This window comes from Corvus brachyrhynchos, unplaced genomic scaffold (genome assembly GCF_000691975.1).
Source record: "Corvus brachyrhynchos isolate BGI_N302 unplaced genomic scaffold, ASM69197v1 scaffold22, whole genome shotgun sequence".
NCBI lineage: Eukaryota > Metazoa > Chordata > Aves > Passeriformes > Corvidae > Corvus > Corvus brachyrhynchos.
Window position 1 is genome coordinate 4,780,174 of NW_008238355.1, and position 14,011 is coordinate 4,794,184.

The following is a 14,011-nucleotide window of genomic DNA, read 5'->3' on the forward strand; positions in this document are numbered from 1 at the left end:
TGCTCTATTCCTTCCACCTCTTTATTAGCACCCTTTCTCTCTGACTCAAATATCTTATAAACATACTCTGTATGAATTATAGGGAGGACTGCTTACAAATTAACCATGTAAGTAAACAGAGAATATGTTGACAATGCCAACACAGCTGCTAGCCAGCAGGTAACCAAAAAAATACTGAGAACTGTGAAAATGGTAGATGCACATTCACAAACACAAACTGCTTTAAATAACCATAGTTGGCAGTAAAAAGTGATTTATTAAAAGTATTTAATTTTCAATCCTCCAGCAGGTCACAGTAAATGACATTAAGATCCAGTAATCTCTCCTTCAGGTAAAGAGCAATATGTTGCCAGTGTATTGAAAATTTTGGTTGTTTTATAGCTGAAAAAATATTTCATTATTAGTAATCAAGATGGAGTATTATTAATGTATAAAAACTAAAGGACTACATTTTGAGATTTCCATTGTCTGAAACATGAAACAAAAAGTGCACCAGTAAATTTAACAACTGTTCTGTCAGCTATATAGGTCTTGAAAGCTTTATTTTTTCATATTTATAACAAAATTTAAAAGTTCTCTGTATGCTTCTCTTCTGATATACCTTGAACACATTTAGACTAACTCATATTAGCTCCTAACATGGACAAAACTATCAGGCAAAAAAACCCCACATGAATACTGATAGTATAGTCATTAACATGTATCTTCTTGACAGAAGCAAGGAAAACAACATTGTTAGAACTTAATTACAGCATTCAAGTGAGCTGGCTAAACAGGTCACTAGGGGGATGGTGATGCAAACTGCAAACACACCTTTTGCACCTTTTATTCTGCTGGTAACTTAGTCCATTAAACTGTTTTCCTCTTCACTGCTCACAACCCTCTACCCATGTGTGGAAAACATGATCAAATGTTCAACGTGGCTGCCACCGACCTGATTTATCATTTATACATTGATAAGAAGAAACAACATTTTAGCAGTGAATGGACTTCATAGAAGATTCATTACTCTGTTAGACAATAAGTGTTTCTTATTCAGTGTCTGAAGTGCAGATCGAAATCCATTACACAAAATGACTGCACTCGTCTTACAAAGAAAATGCTGCTTTTAAATAGAAATGCTTGCTGCCTATGCAAAACAAACAAAATCTTTTACCTGGGACGTGTGTACAATAATAATTTAATAATAATTTCAATGCATCCATTAGAAAGAAAACAAACACAAAAACCCCCTGAGGCTAACAGATTCAGGATCTTGCGAACAGCACCGAGAAATCCTGTACATTTTTAGGATTCTGTAGTCTAAGAAGGTAAAAAAAATGTATGCACAAAAGATTTTTTCTGTGCCCATGAGGGACTGGTCTGTATTTATATTAAGATGTATATTTTTAAATTCAAAACATGTAATATCACCATTCTGTTATTTGGAGAGTGCTATAATGCCAGCTGCAGAACAAAAGGTATCAATGAAAAAACAGTTTATTTCAATTCAACACTTTAGCAAACTCAGTTTTAACACAGGACAGACCTTTCAAATCCTGATCTTGACTAAAATAAACAGCCCTTTTAACAATTTACTCTTCAAAATCTGCACAACAATTTAAAGCTGGTATTTTCCTTCTTCCATTCCAGTGGCACACTGGACATTGCAATGCAGAACCACATACCACACACTTATTGTCAGTCTTGCACTCTGTAGGAGTGGTTCTGATCCATTGCTGTGAAGAACAGGCAGACAGCAGCTGTGATGAACACATGCACTCCCTCATACAGCAGCTTTGGCGAGAAGACGCTCCATATGAACAGGTGGTAGCGCAGACCTGTTACCAAAACAACGTAGATGGCAACTGGAATTGAACGCATTAGGGCGTAGCAGAAACAGCCATGACCCACTGCTGCAGGATTCCTGGTAACAAAAACAGAGGAGTTCATTCTCAGGCAAACTCAGAAAAGACATTGGAGTTCCCCCACTCTTTAGCATTATTTCACAACACAAGGAGTATTCAGAGATCTCCACTTTGTGTTAGAAAACTGAATGTTAATGCAACAATGAACTAAGTAAGTTTGTTCTTGTCACCTCTATATATCCTAGAATGTGTATGTCGGTGTAAGCATAGCAACTGTCATTGCAATAAAGGTGCCCCCAGTAGTTCACCTCACACTTCAATTGTTCTGTGCTTTAATATATTTTATTCTAATTGTCAAAGTCTCTATTAAGCAGTTTCTAGACAGCTTTGTCTCCTGTTGGCCTTACAGTGCCTTTCCAGAGAACCTGAATGGTAAGAGGAAGAGAGGACTTCAATACTCTTCACAAAGCTTCCTAGCCCATTCAACAGATAATCAGAGGGAGTCTGCAACCCCTTTGTAAAGAGCATAAAATTTGTCAGAGTACACTGCTGTCCATAGCCAGCAACACTGTACAAAACAACATAGAAATGGTGCTATTGGAAAACTTTGCAAAGCTAACTAACATAATATTCTCCAAAGAATACCATATTCTCAGGCTCACAGGAGTGATACACTGCATTCCTGTCACAGCCACTTAGCTTAGCTGGGTCCACTGCATCCCAAGAAACGTCAGCCCCATATGTAACCTACATGGTCCAAATTTGCCACACTGCTTTATTTTGGTGGGTGACAAGAATCAGGTGAAACTGGAAGTGAAAAGGTTTTCTGCACTTTGATTGTCCTCCCTCTCCTGAGGCACCAACTTGAAGCAATGATGCTGGGTTGGCACCTGTTCAATTTCCCCAAAATTCATGTGCAGAGACTAATTTACACCAAATTCAGATGTTTACCCCTTCAAACAAAAGGAAGGAAGAAACTGTTTCACTGGAATAATAAGCAGAACATTTTCCTCTCCCATCAAAATATTTTACAACATCAGTTCCCAAAAGTACACACTGGCAAAGAGTGGAAATGTTTAACAGTGAAATCCTGATCTGAGAATCTGTTCTGCTCCTCCCAGTTTTTAATACTAATCTTGTTCCAAGTAATAAAAATTTAACATGGCTAGCACTTCTGCAAGATGTTAATTAGTCACTTATGACTAAGTAAGCTACAGAATGCAGTATTTTACATAAACCACTAAACTTCTTACTCTTTGAATAAAAATAACTGGGATACAGCCCTATTTTCCAGCAAAGTCAAGATTTAAATTACCAAGGCTTTCAGTAGAAGGAAGAACAGGTCATGAAAGCAGAGTTATAAAATCAAGAACAGCAGGCATGAATGACTGAAAAACATACATTCAGTTCACAGAAAACTATCTCCCTTGCTGCTTAGCCAAGGAAACTGAGACATGGGACTGAACTAGACTGCTTCCTGCTTCTGCATAACTATCTTAATCGTCAGTGAACTTGTATAAATAACCAGCTTTATGTTTAATAACTGAGTCTGTTGGCAAGGATTAAACAAAGTGCAGTTCACTCAGTCTTAGCTGTTTTCATGCTGGTAACGAGTAAAAATAGTATTTGTAGTAAAAATAGTATTTGTAATAGTCAGATGACCACTGAATAAAGACAGGAAATGGCTTTTCACTCAGACAAACAGGCATTTTTTAAACCATTTTCTAGAGTTAAAAAATGCACTTGATAGACCACATAGATGAATCCCCAGGTCAATGATACAATTCCTTCTGTATTCTGGTATCATAAAAATAGCTAACTGTTTTTACTTATAAGGTACCTTTACTTACAAAAGCTCTCAGTACTCACCTCAGCTCCCAAGATAACATCACACCTACCCTTCAGAGGGAAAACTTGGGCAGTTTCACAGTATAATGCAGTGTGCAATTTAGAGAAGGCAACAAAAGCACACTGTATCCACAAAGTTAAACTGTTAGTGGGATTCAACAACAGAGTAATTGGGTTTACTTCAGAGCTGGTGAAAGCGTTCACACATGCATTGCTGCAGACAGATCACTGGAATGACTGAGCACAAGCAGTTAGATCTATTTGGCCATTCTGATCCTAAAGCAACAACTTAACTCTTCAAGCACATCATCATTCTTTCCTCTTGCTTCGTCCAGGGACAAAATTTGAACAGCTAAGAATTATGCCTTTGTGTGCTCCTTCTCCTCATCCCACAGACACAGTAACCACAGCATCTCCAGGCCACAAGGCAGGCAGCAGCCAGGGATCAGGCAGCTACCGATGACCATGACAATCCGAGTTATTCCAAATGAATTCATCAGGAGAACAGAGAAGGCTGGATGTGGGATGCCACTCATGAATCCTAACATTTATGATCTGGATCAGCCAGTAATGAATAACCTTGCAAATTCTCAGTGCTGTTTCAATTAAAATAATGGAAGACTACAGGATACATCTAAAGTATCAACCTGTAACTAGTCCATACTGAACTGTCTCTTCAGCAATTAATACCTTTCATTATTTAAAGGAGAAGAGCATAGAGAGATATAAACTGCGCACACTACCTCCATGTTCTGACAACACCAGCCCACTACGAAGGCCCCTGCACAATGCACGAGTAACAAAAAGGAATATTCAGCCTCTAACATTCAGCTCATTTAGGAAGTTAGCTTTATGGGGAATTGAAAGAGAAATCCATATGTGTTACAGCTGACAAAGCATATCCAAACTTCATGTGAGATACAGGAAAAAACGATGTCTTTGGAGACTTCTGAAGCGAAGAACACTACAGACACAAATCATTAAACATGATGTAATTAGAATGCAAACATTAAGCACGGCCTAGAGAACATACTGGCTTTAAACAAAAACTGCCTCTTTTAATGGAAGATATTTAATATGTACAAAACTATGGCCCAGAAACTGTTACATTAATAGGTTTGCTGCTTCTTTGGATATCCTAAACCCTAATTGTCGATGTTTTGTCAACAAATCTTTCACCTCTCAATCCATCTCTAAGGTGCCGCTAAAATGAGTAAATACAAGGCGTGCAAAATGAAAAATTATGATGCAGAAAGAAAGAAAGAAAGAAAGAAAGAAAGAAAACTCTTTTCTTGTGAAAACATGTCTCCTAGTTATATAGGATACTTGGCAGCTGATGGCAACAAGTTTTGTAGCTTAAAAATCAAGGAAAAAATCTCCACAGACAGCCCTACAAGTGCATCCATGCGGATTTTAAAATACACTAGTTTACAGTGTTCCAACCCTTCTTCCAACACACCATATCAAATAAACAGTTTAGAAATATGCGAGTATATGAGGGAGGAATACCCCAGTATTGTCACTTTCCTAGGTTGGAGGAGGAGGGTCATGTCTGGAGGGTTTCAGTATGAAAAGTGCTGAATCCTTTCAATGCAAGTTACCCTCCAGCATTTTTGCCCTTCCATCCCCCCTTTTCTAGATGAATATCACTGCCTAAGTTATCTCCTACTGGAGATACTGAATTTGCCTAATTGAAGGCAATTTTTACCGTATTAACATTTTCTACAGTATTAAGCATCACTTTTTTTTCTAGGCATTCTGCAGTTTCAAAGATCTCCCTGTTTAGTGCCCTCTGAAAAATACTTGGCATTTTGGTCATCTGCCCTATATACACTTATGAAGGGTTGCACTCAGAAACAAACTCTGTAGCACACCAAATGTTTCCAACATCTTAAGAGTATCTGCAATGTGTAAGAAATTTCTCTCATCTAAGCAAATATCAATCAGTTCAGCAGCAACAATAAATTTGCTATGTCTCTCCCACATGTCCCACTCTCACCTAGTATAATTCTACAATACTATTTTAGATTATAGAATGCAATCCTGGATTGTCATGGAAAAACACTATATTTTTAGCAGTTTCAAGGGAATCAACAGTCCTCTGGAAATTTACATAACCAACTCTGGTAGAGATTACCAATCAGAACAACATTTATAATGCTATGAAGTCACAATTTTTGTCACCACACCCTATCAATGGATAGATGCCAAAAATGGTGGTTGCCAGCAAGATAAAAGGGCTGTAAAGTATATTCTGTTACCATGGAAATTATGGAACTTGGGGATGACTGATTTTTCTCTGCCCTCTCCATTCTCTCTCCCAGTAAGAAAGGCAGAGAAGGTGCAACTACCCAAGCAAGGTCGTGTCTGTGGCAGTTAAGTTATTGGGGACTGTAGCCCATGTGGACTGCAGGAAGGGTTCATCAGCACCAAGAGTAGGAAAAATAGAATTGTATCAATGTTTTTTCCTGTTCTCACTGCTGGCATAATCAGTTGCACTGTGGGCTTCATGTCAGCAAAATAAGCTAAAAAAGCCATCCTAACATGAAAAACACAAATCTTAAGTACTTCAAAGCCCAGCATTGGGCAATTTTTTGTGAGTACTCTTCCAAAATTCACTTAACACTTCCGAAGTCTTCCAGTAGGAAAAAAACCCAAAGCATTTTACACTGGTGTCATACATGCAAGGAATAACAAGGAAATTTATAGCTTGATTTTCTGTTAAGGTGCATCTGCAGGCTTTCCTGCCCATCTTTGTAAACAAACAGTTATTCTTCATGATCATAGCTAAAGGGGTAAAGAAAAATTGCATCCAACAATTGTTACTGACAGATGGGATCTGAAGAAATTTAACACAGACTGTTAGTGTCCACGTTATTCAATTAAATTCAGACTTAACAGGTTAAAATATACCAGTATAACAAGATACATCGACAGTGACACAAGGCATTTCTAGAAAGATGAAGCACAATTTTTAAAGTACGGGTAGGAAACTGGCCAACAAGGCCACAAAGGGTGGTGATCTGTGTTTTTTACTCATTGTGGCACCCAGTCACAGGTGTAGGGTCCCACAGTGAATGTTACTGAACCCCAAACTGCTCAACACTTCCATAAATTATCTAGATGGTAGGACTGAAAGCACCTCCATTGATGTGCTGTTGACACTAAACTGGGCGTCAAGGTAGAGACATCAGAAGCTGTCTTACAGTGAGATCTGGTCAGGCTACCGAGACCTGTATGAAGCTTAACAAAGACAAATGCAAAGTCTTGCACCTGGTCACAATGTCCGAAGGGCCCAGTAGGAGGCCTAGGATGCATGTGGCTGGGGAACAGTGTTGCTGAAAGGGACCTGGGGGTATTGGGGGACAACAAGCTAAATGTGAGTCAGCAGAGCACTGCTGCAGCAACAGGTATCACGTCCTGGGCTGCATCCTCAGGGGCATGACTAGCAGGGAGAGATGTGATTATCCCACTCTATTGAGTGCTTGCTGGGCCATGCCTGTAGTACTATGTTCAGTTCTGGTCCCCACCCTTCCAAAAAGACATGGACAGGCTGGAGAGGCTCTCAAGAAGGACTGGAGAGGATGAAAGAGCTCTGGTAAGACTGTAGGAGTTAAGTCTCTTCTTCATGGAGAAGGCTCAGAGAGACTTCATCACAGCATTCCAGTACTTAAGTACTTAAAGATGGCTACAAAGGATAGAGGTGCTCTCCTCACCAAGTAGTACATGGAGAAAACACAGGGCAATGGGTAAATTTGCACTGGGAGAGGTTTCAGTGTAAGAAAGACATGTTCTAGAGTGAGAACAATCAAATCACTGATACAATCTTGCCAGGGATGTGGTAGAGTCCTCATCACTGCAGATTTTCAAGAAAAGACTGGACAGCATGCTAGATGATCTCATGGAGGCTCCTGCTCCCAGAAAAGGTTGAACCAGATGCTCTTTTAAGGGCATCTCCAACCTGGGGTGCCTTCTTTGGTTCTGTGAAGCAATGCTCACTTTTCTGCACTGAGGGCAGAGTCAATTCTTTCTTGTATTTTTCCACTACAGTAACTATTTTTAAACTTGCGACTTAAATAAAATAACAGCTCTCTCCTCAAATTACTCCTGCCATCCCACTAACACATACATTCAAGAAGATTTTGTTAACTTCAAGAAAAGGTGTGAGAAAAGATAGAAAAATCCTAGATAAATGCAGAAGGACAGTATCTCATGTACAGTCCTATCCACAGCTACCAGAACCAAGCAGTCAGTTATGTTGGCCATACAGCAGAGGAGAAAGAAAACTAATGGGGAAAAAGGAAAAAACTGTAATAATACTAGGACTAGGCCAATACCAGCAAAAGTACAGGTTACATCTAGAAACATTGCTACAATAAAGAAGTATGTAAGCAAAAGCCTACAAATATGACCCTCTCCTTCCAGAAGTGTTCTTCTGAATAACTCTGCTTCTGCTTGAGCAGCAGCATAAACCACTCAGAGTCCAACATCATCATGCAGCTCTTGCTAATTTAAGAGGGGAAACAAAGTTGGTACTATGCTCCAATCTGTGTCAGAATAAAGAGGAAGGAATACGCAAAGTACTGAAGAGAAAGGGGGTAATTTCTTCAGTGCACTGTGTATACTTCATGCATTGTATCAGAATATTGCTCCCAACTTTCTTCACAGCTTTTTCTAGCACAATGCACAGCACATTCATCTTCAGAGACTCTATTCCTTGTGGTGCAATGAGATATCTTCCAGGATTACACAGGAATACTCTTACTAAGCCCAAACATAGCATCATACACACTTTTTACTTTGGTAAGTTTATAGGAGTGTTGGACTTCTTAGTAATTCAGCTTTGTGCAAATTACTTTTAAGAACAATACTCAATTAGGATAAAGACTGGAGAGCCCCACGTACTTTCTCCTGAAGACAAAATGGATTACAGCATGACCTGTAAACCCATACCCTAAGATCTGTGCAAAGGATGAGATGATGCTAACACCATTACGCATAAAAGGAACAGTAAACAAAAATGGTTTCATCTTGGGAAGTAATTAATCGCAAGACCAATCTGATTTTTGAAGAAGATACCTTGATTTAGTAGCTGCAGACCCTCTTCCTCCCTGGACTCTAGCTGAGAAGACAGAAAAATCAGCACAGGATTTTTTATGCCATAGTTTTGGTGATACTGTAATTGTAATCCTGGCTCTGAGACAGAAAACGTAAAGCAGACAGGATACAACTTTCAGAAGACTGCAGATGTTAATTTGCACTTTGAGTAAGGGGACGGACAGACGGACGGACGGACGGACGGAAGGAAGGAAGGAAGGAAGGAAGGAAGGAAGGAAGGAAGGAAGGAAGGAAGGAAAAGAATGGAAAAGAGGCTAATACAAAGGTGGAAAGTGTGCATGAAGGAAACTACACATGCAATGGAAGTAAGATAAGGAAAGTGGAGAAACTGGGCAAGTGAGAGGGTGGGGAAGAGCACTGGAGGGAGAGAGGGGAAGTTAGATGAGCAAAGGTTGGCATGAGAGGGAGATGACGTGGAGGTGAGGTGGAGAAAGAAGGGAGTGCAGAAAAAAGGGAGAGAGGGACAGATAGGAAGAGAGTGAGGTAAGGAAAAGAATGGATGGCTGTGGGTGACATGACAGTGAGTAGAGGGAGTGTGAGAGCAATGAGGGGACTGAGGGGAAAGGAGGAGAGGAGGAGAGAAAACGGGATTGAAAAAGAAGGCACTAAAGAGGAAGATACAAAGGTATAGTGGAACAGGAATGGCAGAAGGAGCAAGCAAAGACAACAAGATATGCAAAGGAAAGAAGGAAAGTGAGAATGAGAATTTCAGAGACTTGGAAAGGAGCATGTGGGATAGACAGACTGACTGAGATCCAAAGAAACATAAATACAAGCAGGGCAAAGAAAGCCAGAGTGGAATTGGGAGAGAAAAAAGATCAGACAGAAAAGAGTGAGAAGGGAATAAAGTCAATCAGGCAGAGGGGAAGAAAAGCAAAGGTAAGAGAGCAAGCAAGGTGGAAAGGAGAGTAAGAGGGAAAGGGCAAGCATAGGCAGAGACTGACAGGGGGGAAACAAGAGTGAAGGACACAGAAAAGAGGTAGCAGGTAAGACAGCAAGCATGACATGAGGTAAAGAAGTAAAGTTGCATGAGGGAGACATAAAAATGCCCAGAACAGCAAGAAATAGAAGCAAAAGAGGATGTGCACAGGAGAGAGGAAAGCCCTCACATGCAAGAAGAGGCAAAGAGCTTGACAAAAAGAAGAAAGAGGCACAACAGAGAGGGAGCACAAGAAAGAAAAAGAGGAAAAGTGCATGTAAGAGAAAGGGACAGCATGTGTATGTGCAAGAAAGTGCTCAAAATTAATGAAAAGAACACACAAGAGAGCAGAATTACACAAAATCTGTAAGAAACTATAAAGCAGACACAAGAGAGTCAGAGAGAGCATGCATAAGGGGGGAACAATGCAAGACAGAAAGTACAAGAGGTAAACATGAGATGCAAGGAAACTCTGACAGAGGAAGCATGTAAGAAGGGAAAGTGAGACTGTTAACAAAACAAAGTGGAAGGCAGACAAAAAGTGAGACATCTGGCATGTAACACATGCGAAGTACAGGGGAAGGTGCAGACAGAGCAGGGAAACAGGCAAAGGAAAAAGGGAAAGCATGATGAGACAGCAATTGTAATAAGGCATGTGACAGAGAAAGGATAAATGTGCCTTAGAGAAAGAAATCATAAGAAGAAAGTGCAGGAAAGCACATCAATGAGCAAGCGATGGTGCAGGAGAGAGGACATGTATTGTGTGCCAAGGAGGAAGGAAAAGCTGACACCTTAAAGGAATCCTGCATGACAGAAAAGTGGTTAGAAGAGAGAAAGCGGAAAAGAGAAATCAAGAAATTATTGGAAAGTGTCAAGAGGGTCTGAGAGAGGAAGAGATGCACAGGACAGAGGTAAAGCACATAAGAGAGGACAGGAAACCTTTCATTACAGGAAAGTAGAGAAAGCATGCAACAGGGACTGAAATAGGATCAGACAGACATTGAATCAAGAAGGAAACTATGTGAGAGGGGAAATAGGCACAAGAGGGGAACATATGTTGAATGAGAGACACCAAGAGAACGCAAAAGTGATAAATATCCACAGGAGAGACAAGCGAGGCTTGAGCAAACAAGGTAAAGTGTGTATGAGAAAATGAAAGAGCCTATCAGAGAGGGAATGTGCACAATAGAGCAAGAAACCGAGGAAGGGAAGGCACATGAGAGAAGTATGAAAAGTATGAGGGAAGATGAAAAACATCAGGGAAAAAGAGGGAAAGCATACCAGCATACTGAATGTGTCTGTGGGTGTGTGCATATGGGGAAGCAAGAGAGAAAATGAGAGTGTGCACAAGAGAGAGGAAAGGTGCAACGGAAAGAATGAAATGGTGTCAGAGGGGAAAGGCGGGGGGAAATGGCTGAAAAAATTAGAGGGAATTTATGTATAGAAAAAACAAGATATTTTTATTAGGAATACACATGTGGAAGATCACAAGCATGTGACAGAACAGGAAAGTACACAAGTGAGAGGGAAAGTTACCAAGTCAGCACAGGGAGGAAGGAAAACAGCTGCATAAGGGAGGGAAACTATGCCCAAGAGAGGGAAACTAAAAGCGAGAGGATAAAAATAATCAATAGAGAGAAAGCAGAAGGCTGTGAGGTGGAGAAAGTGTACCAAAGAGGAAAAATACATGCAGAAGAAGGGGGACATGCTATAGAGAGAGAAGAAAGGCATGGATGCAAGGGAGTGGAAACTTGAGAGATGAGGAAACCAACAACAGAGTATGAGGCAAAGAGGGAGTGGAATTATAAACAAGGGAGAAAAGTGTACAAGGGCATGGAAGGAAAACTGCAGTAGACAAAAGGAAAAGTACCTGCAACAAAGTAAAGGCATGAGAGAGGGAGTATTCTAGGAACTGAAAACATTAACTAAAAGGAAAGCATAAAAAATAAACAGGCATGGAATGTGTAAAAGAGGGACAGAAGGCACGAGGAAAGAGGAGAAGAAGGGAAGTGAAAGAGCAAGTGAAAGCATGGGGAAGAAAGGGGCAGTGGGCATGAACTTAGAAAAGTACAAGCAAGAGAGATTGGGATATTGTTCAACCGAAACTAAACATGGTAAAGGGAAAGCATTAAAGACAATGAAGCATAAAAGAGAAACAAAATGTGTGAGAGAACCCACAAGAAAAGGAAAAAAAAAAGTAATGAGTGCAGTAGTGATAAGGAAGAGCATATGCAGAAGAGTAGGAGCCAAGGAAAGCATGGTAGAAGGGGAAGCCCTGTGAGGCAAGTGCGAGAACGCAAGCAAGCGATAGAGGGAAGTGTGTGAAAAAGTAAAAGAGGGTAAGAGTGTGAGAGATGTCTGATAGGGGGAGCCAAAGGTACAGTGGGTGGGAGGGAAAGGATGTCCAGAGGGGGGTGAAGGGAGTGCAAGGGAGAGGGAAAGACCCGAAGACAGACAGACGGGGAAGGAGCATGTGGGTGTGACAGAACCTGTGTATGCCAGTGAGTGCCAAGGTGCGTGAGAGGCAAGAGTAGGGAAGCAAGAGAGGGAGTGTTACAGCGAGTTTTGGAGGGGAAGTGAGGGGGCATCAAGATGAATAAAATTGTGGAGGAGAGGAACACAAAGAGAGAGGGAACTAGCAAGCAGACAGTGAGAGGAGTGCTACTGAGTGAGAGACACACAGGAAGCACAACCAAGAGTGACAGCATGTGCAGGGGGTAAAGTGCAAGTGAGTTACATGAAGCACGCAAGGGAAAAAACTACAAGATGGCAAAGTGAGAGAGCATGGTAGGGGGAAGAGTGTGGGAAAGATGGGGAAAAACAGGAAAGCATGTGAGAGAGGGAAGGAAAACAGGAGGATGAGAAAGAAATAAAGAAGGGAGAAGAGGAAGCAAGTAGAGATAATAAAAGATCAAAAGAGGCTGCATGAGAGAAAGGGAGGAAAGGAGGACAGGAAATTGAGAGTATGAGTAAGAGAGGAAGTGCAAGCAGAAGAGAGGAGAACTGTGTGCCTTGTACAGCAATGCAAGAAAGCGGGGCAGCAGAAGAGCAAAACAACAGAGAGGGCAAGGGTGTGCAAGAGAAAGATGACACACAATTGAGCGAAGGCATGGAAGTGAGAGATAGCAAGCAAGAGAAGGAGTCAAAGTGCATCCAAGAGAGAGAAAATGCACATTCAAAAGAGAGGACATGAACATCCAGGACAGCAGTAAGGGCATATGGCAGAGAGGGAAACATACTGTGAGAGATGTAAAGCTAGAGGAAGTGTGAAAGGCAGCAAGTGGGACAAGGACAGAGAGCAATAGAGAGGGACGTAGCAAGCTAGAGGGGGAAAGCATTACCCAGAGACTAGAAGCGTAAACAAGAAGGAAATCCAAGAAAGAGAAAAAATGTGAGAAAGGTGGGAAAGCATGAGAGAGAAGGCTAGTGAGAGAGAGTGATTTGACATGAGATAAAAAAGGAAACAGTAAAGCACAGGGGAAAGAAAAAGCATGCAAGGGAAGCGACGTATTAGAGAGTGAGCACGAAGTGCATGCCCAAGACAAAAAAAACACATGCCAGACAATAAAACTGAATGACAACAGGAAGGAAGATGTGCATGAGAGAGGGAGTATGAAGATGGGAAAAGGGTGTGAGAAAGTGCGAGGTGAGGAGAACATGACATCAGTTAACCACGGTAAGTTCAGGGGAAGCACATGACAGAGAGAGGCATGGCAGGTGAAAGGGAAGCAAATCGTGTGCTGCTGGGAAAGTGTGTAAGAAAGATGAGGCAAGTGACAGAGAGGGTGGGAGTTGAAGAAAGAGAGAGGTAAGGGGGAACTGAGGACAATAAGAAAGAGGGAATGATGAGAGAGAGAAAGCTAGAGAAAAAGAGAAGGAGCAAGATAGAGGGATAGTGACAGCAAGAGAGAGGGAACAATGACACTAGACAAGACACCACAAGTGGCATTGGAAGTGCAAACACGAAGGGTAATTTTGTGAGATAGAAAGCATCCAAGAGAGAGAGGAAGACATAGAAATGAAGAACAGTAATACACGTGAGCGAGGGGAGTGCCAGAGAGTAAGAACAGCAAGCAAGGAAAAGCATGCATTGGAGATACTGTAGGCATGACAGGCAGAATTCATGTGAGAGGGGAAACACACGAGAGTGAGGAGGATGCATGTGAGAGAGACAGACAGGCACAAGGTCCACCACACAGGGTAAAGGGCACAACAGAGAGAAGAAAAGGGTGTGGGAAGCCTGTGAAAGGGAAACTGAGAGGAAAAAGAAGTGCAGAAG

The 14,011-nt window shown here is 41.2% G+C and overlaps 1 protein-coding gene across 2 annotated transcripts in view; it reads right to left on the minus strand.

Annotated features, from left to right (window-relative positions):
• Positions 1-236: 236 nt before the first annotated feature.
• Positions 237-14,011, minus strand: part of PIGG (phosphatidylinositol glycan anchor biosynthesis class G) — an 82,212-nt gene continuing 68,437 nt past the window's right edge. Inside the window, exon 12 of one of the 2 annotated variants that reach the window (XM_008634546.2) lies at positions 237-1,906. In XM_008634546.2, the coding sequence (XP_008632768.1) occupies positions 1,681-1,906 (226 nt within the window). In that variant the 3' untranslated portion in view covers positions 237-1,680. The remainder of the gene's footprint in view (positions 1,907-14,011) is intronic. The other variant, XM_017735387.1, reaches the window with a different exon arrangement.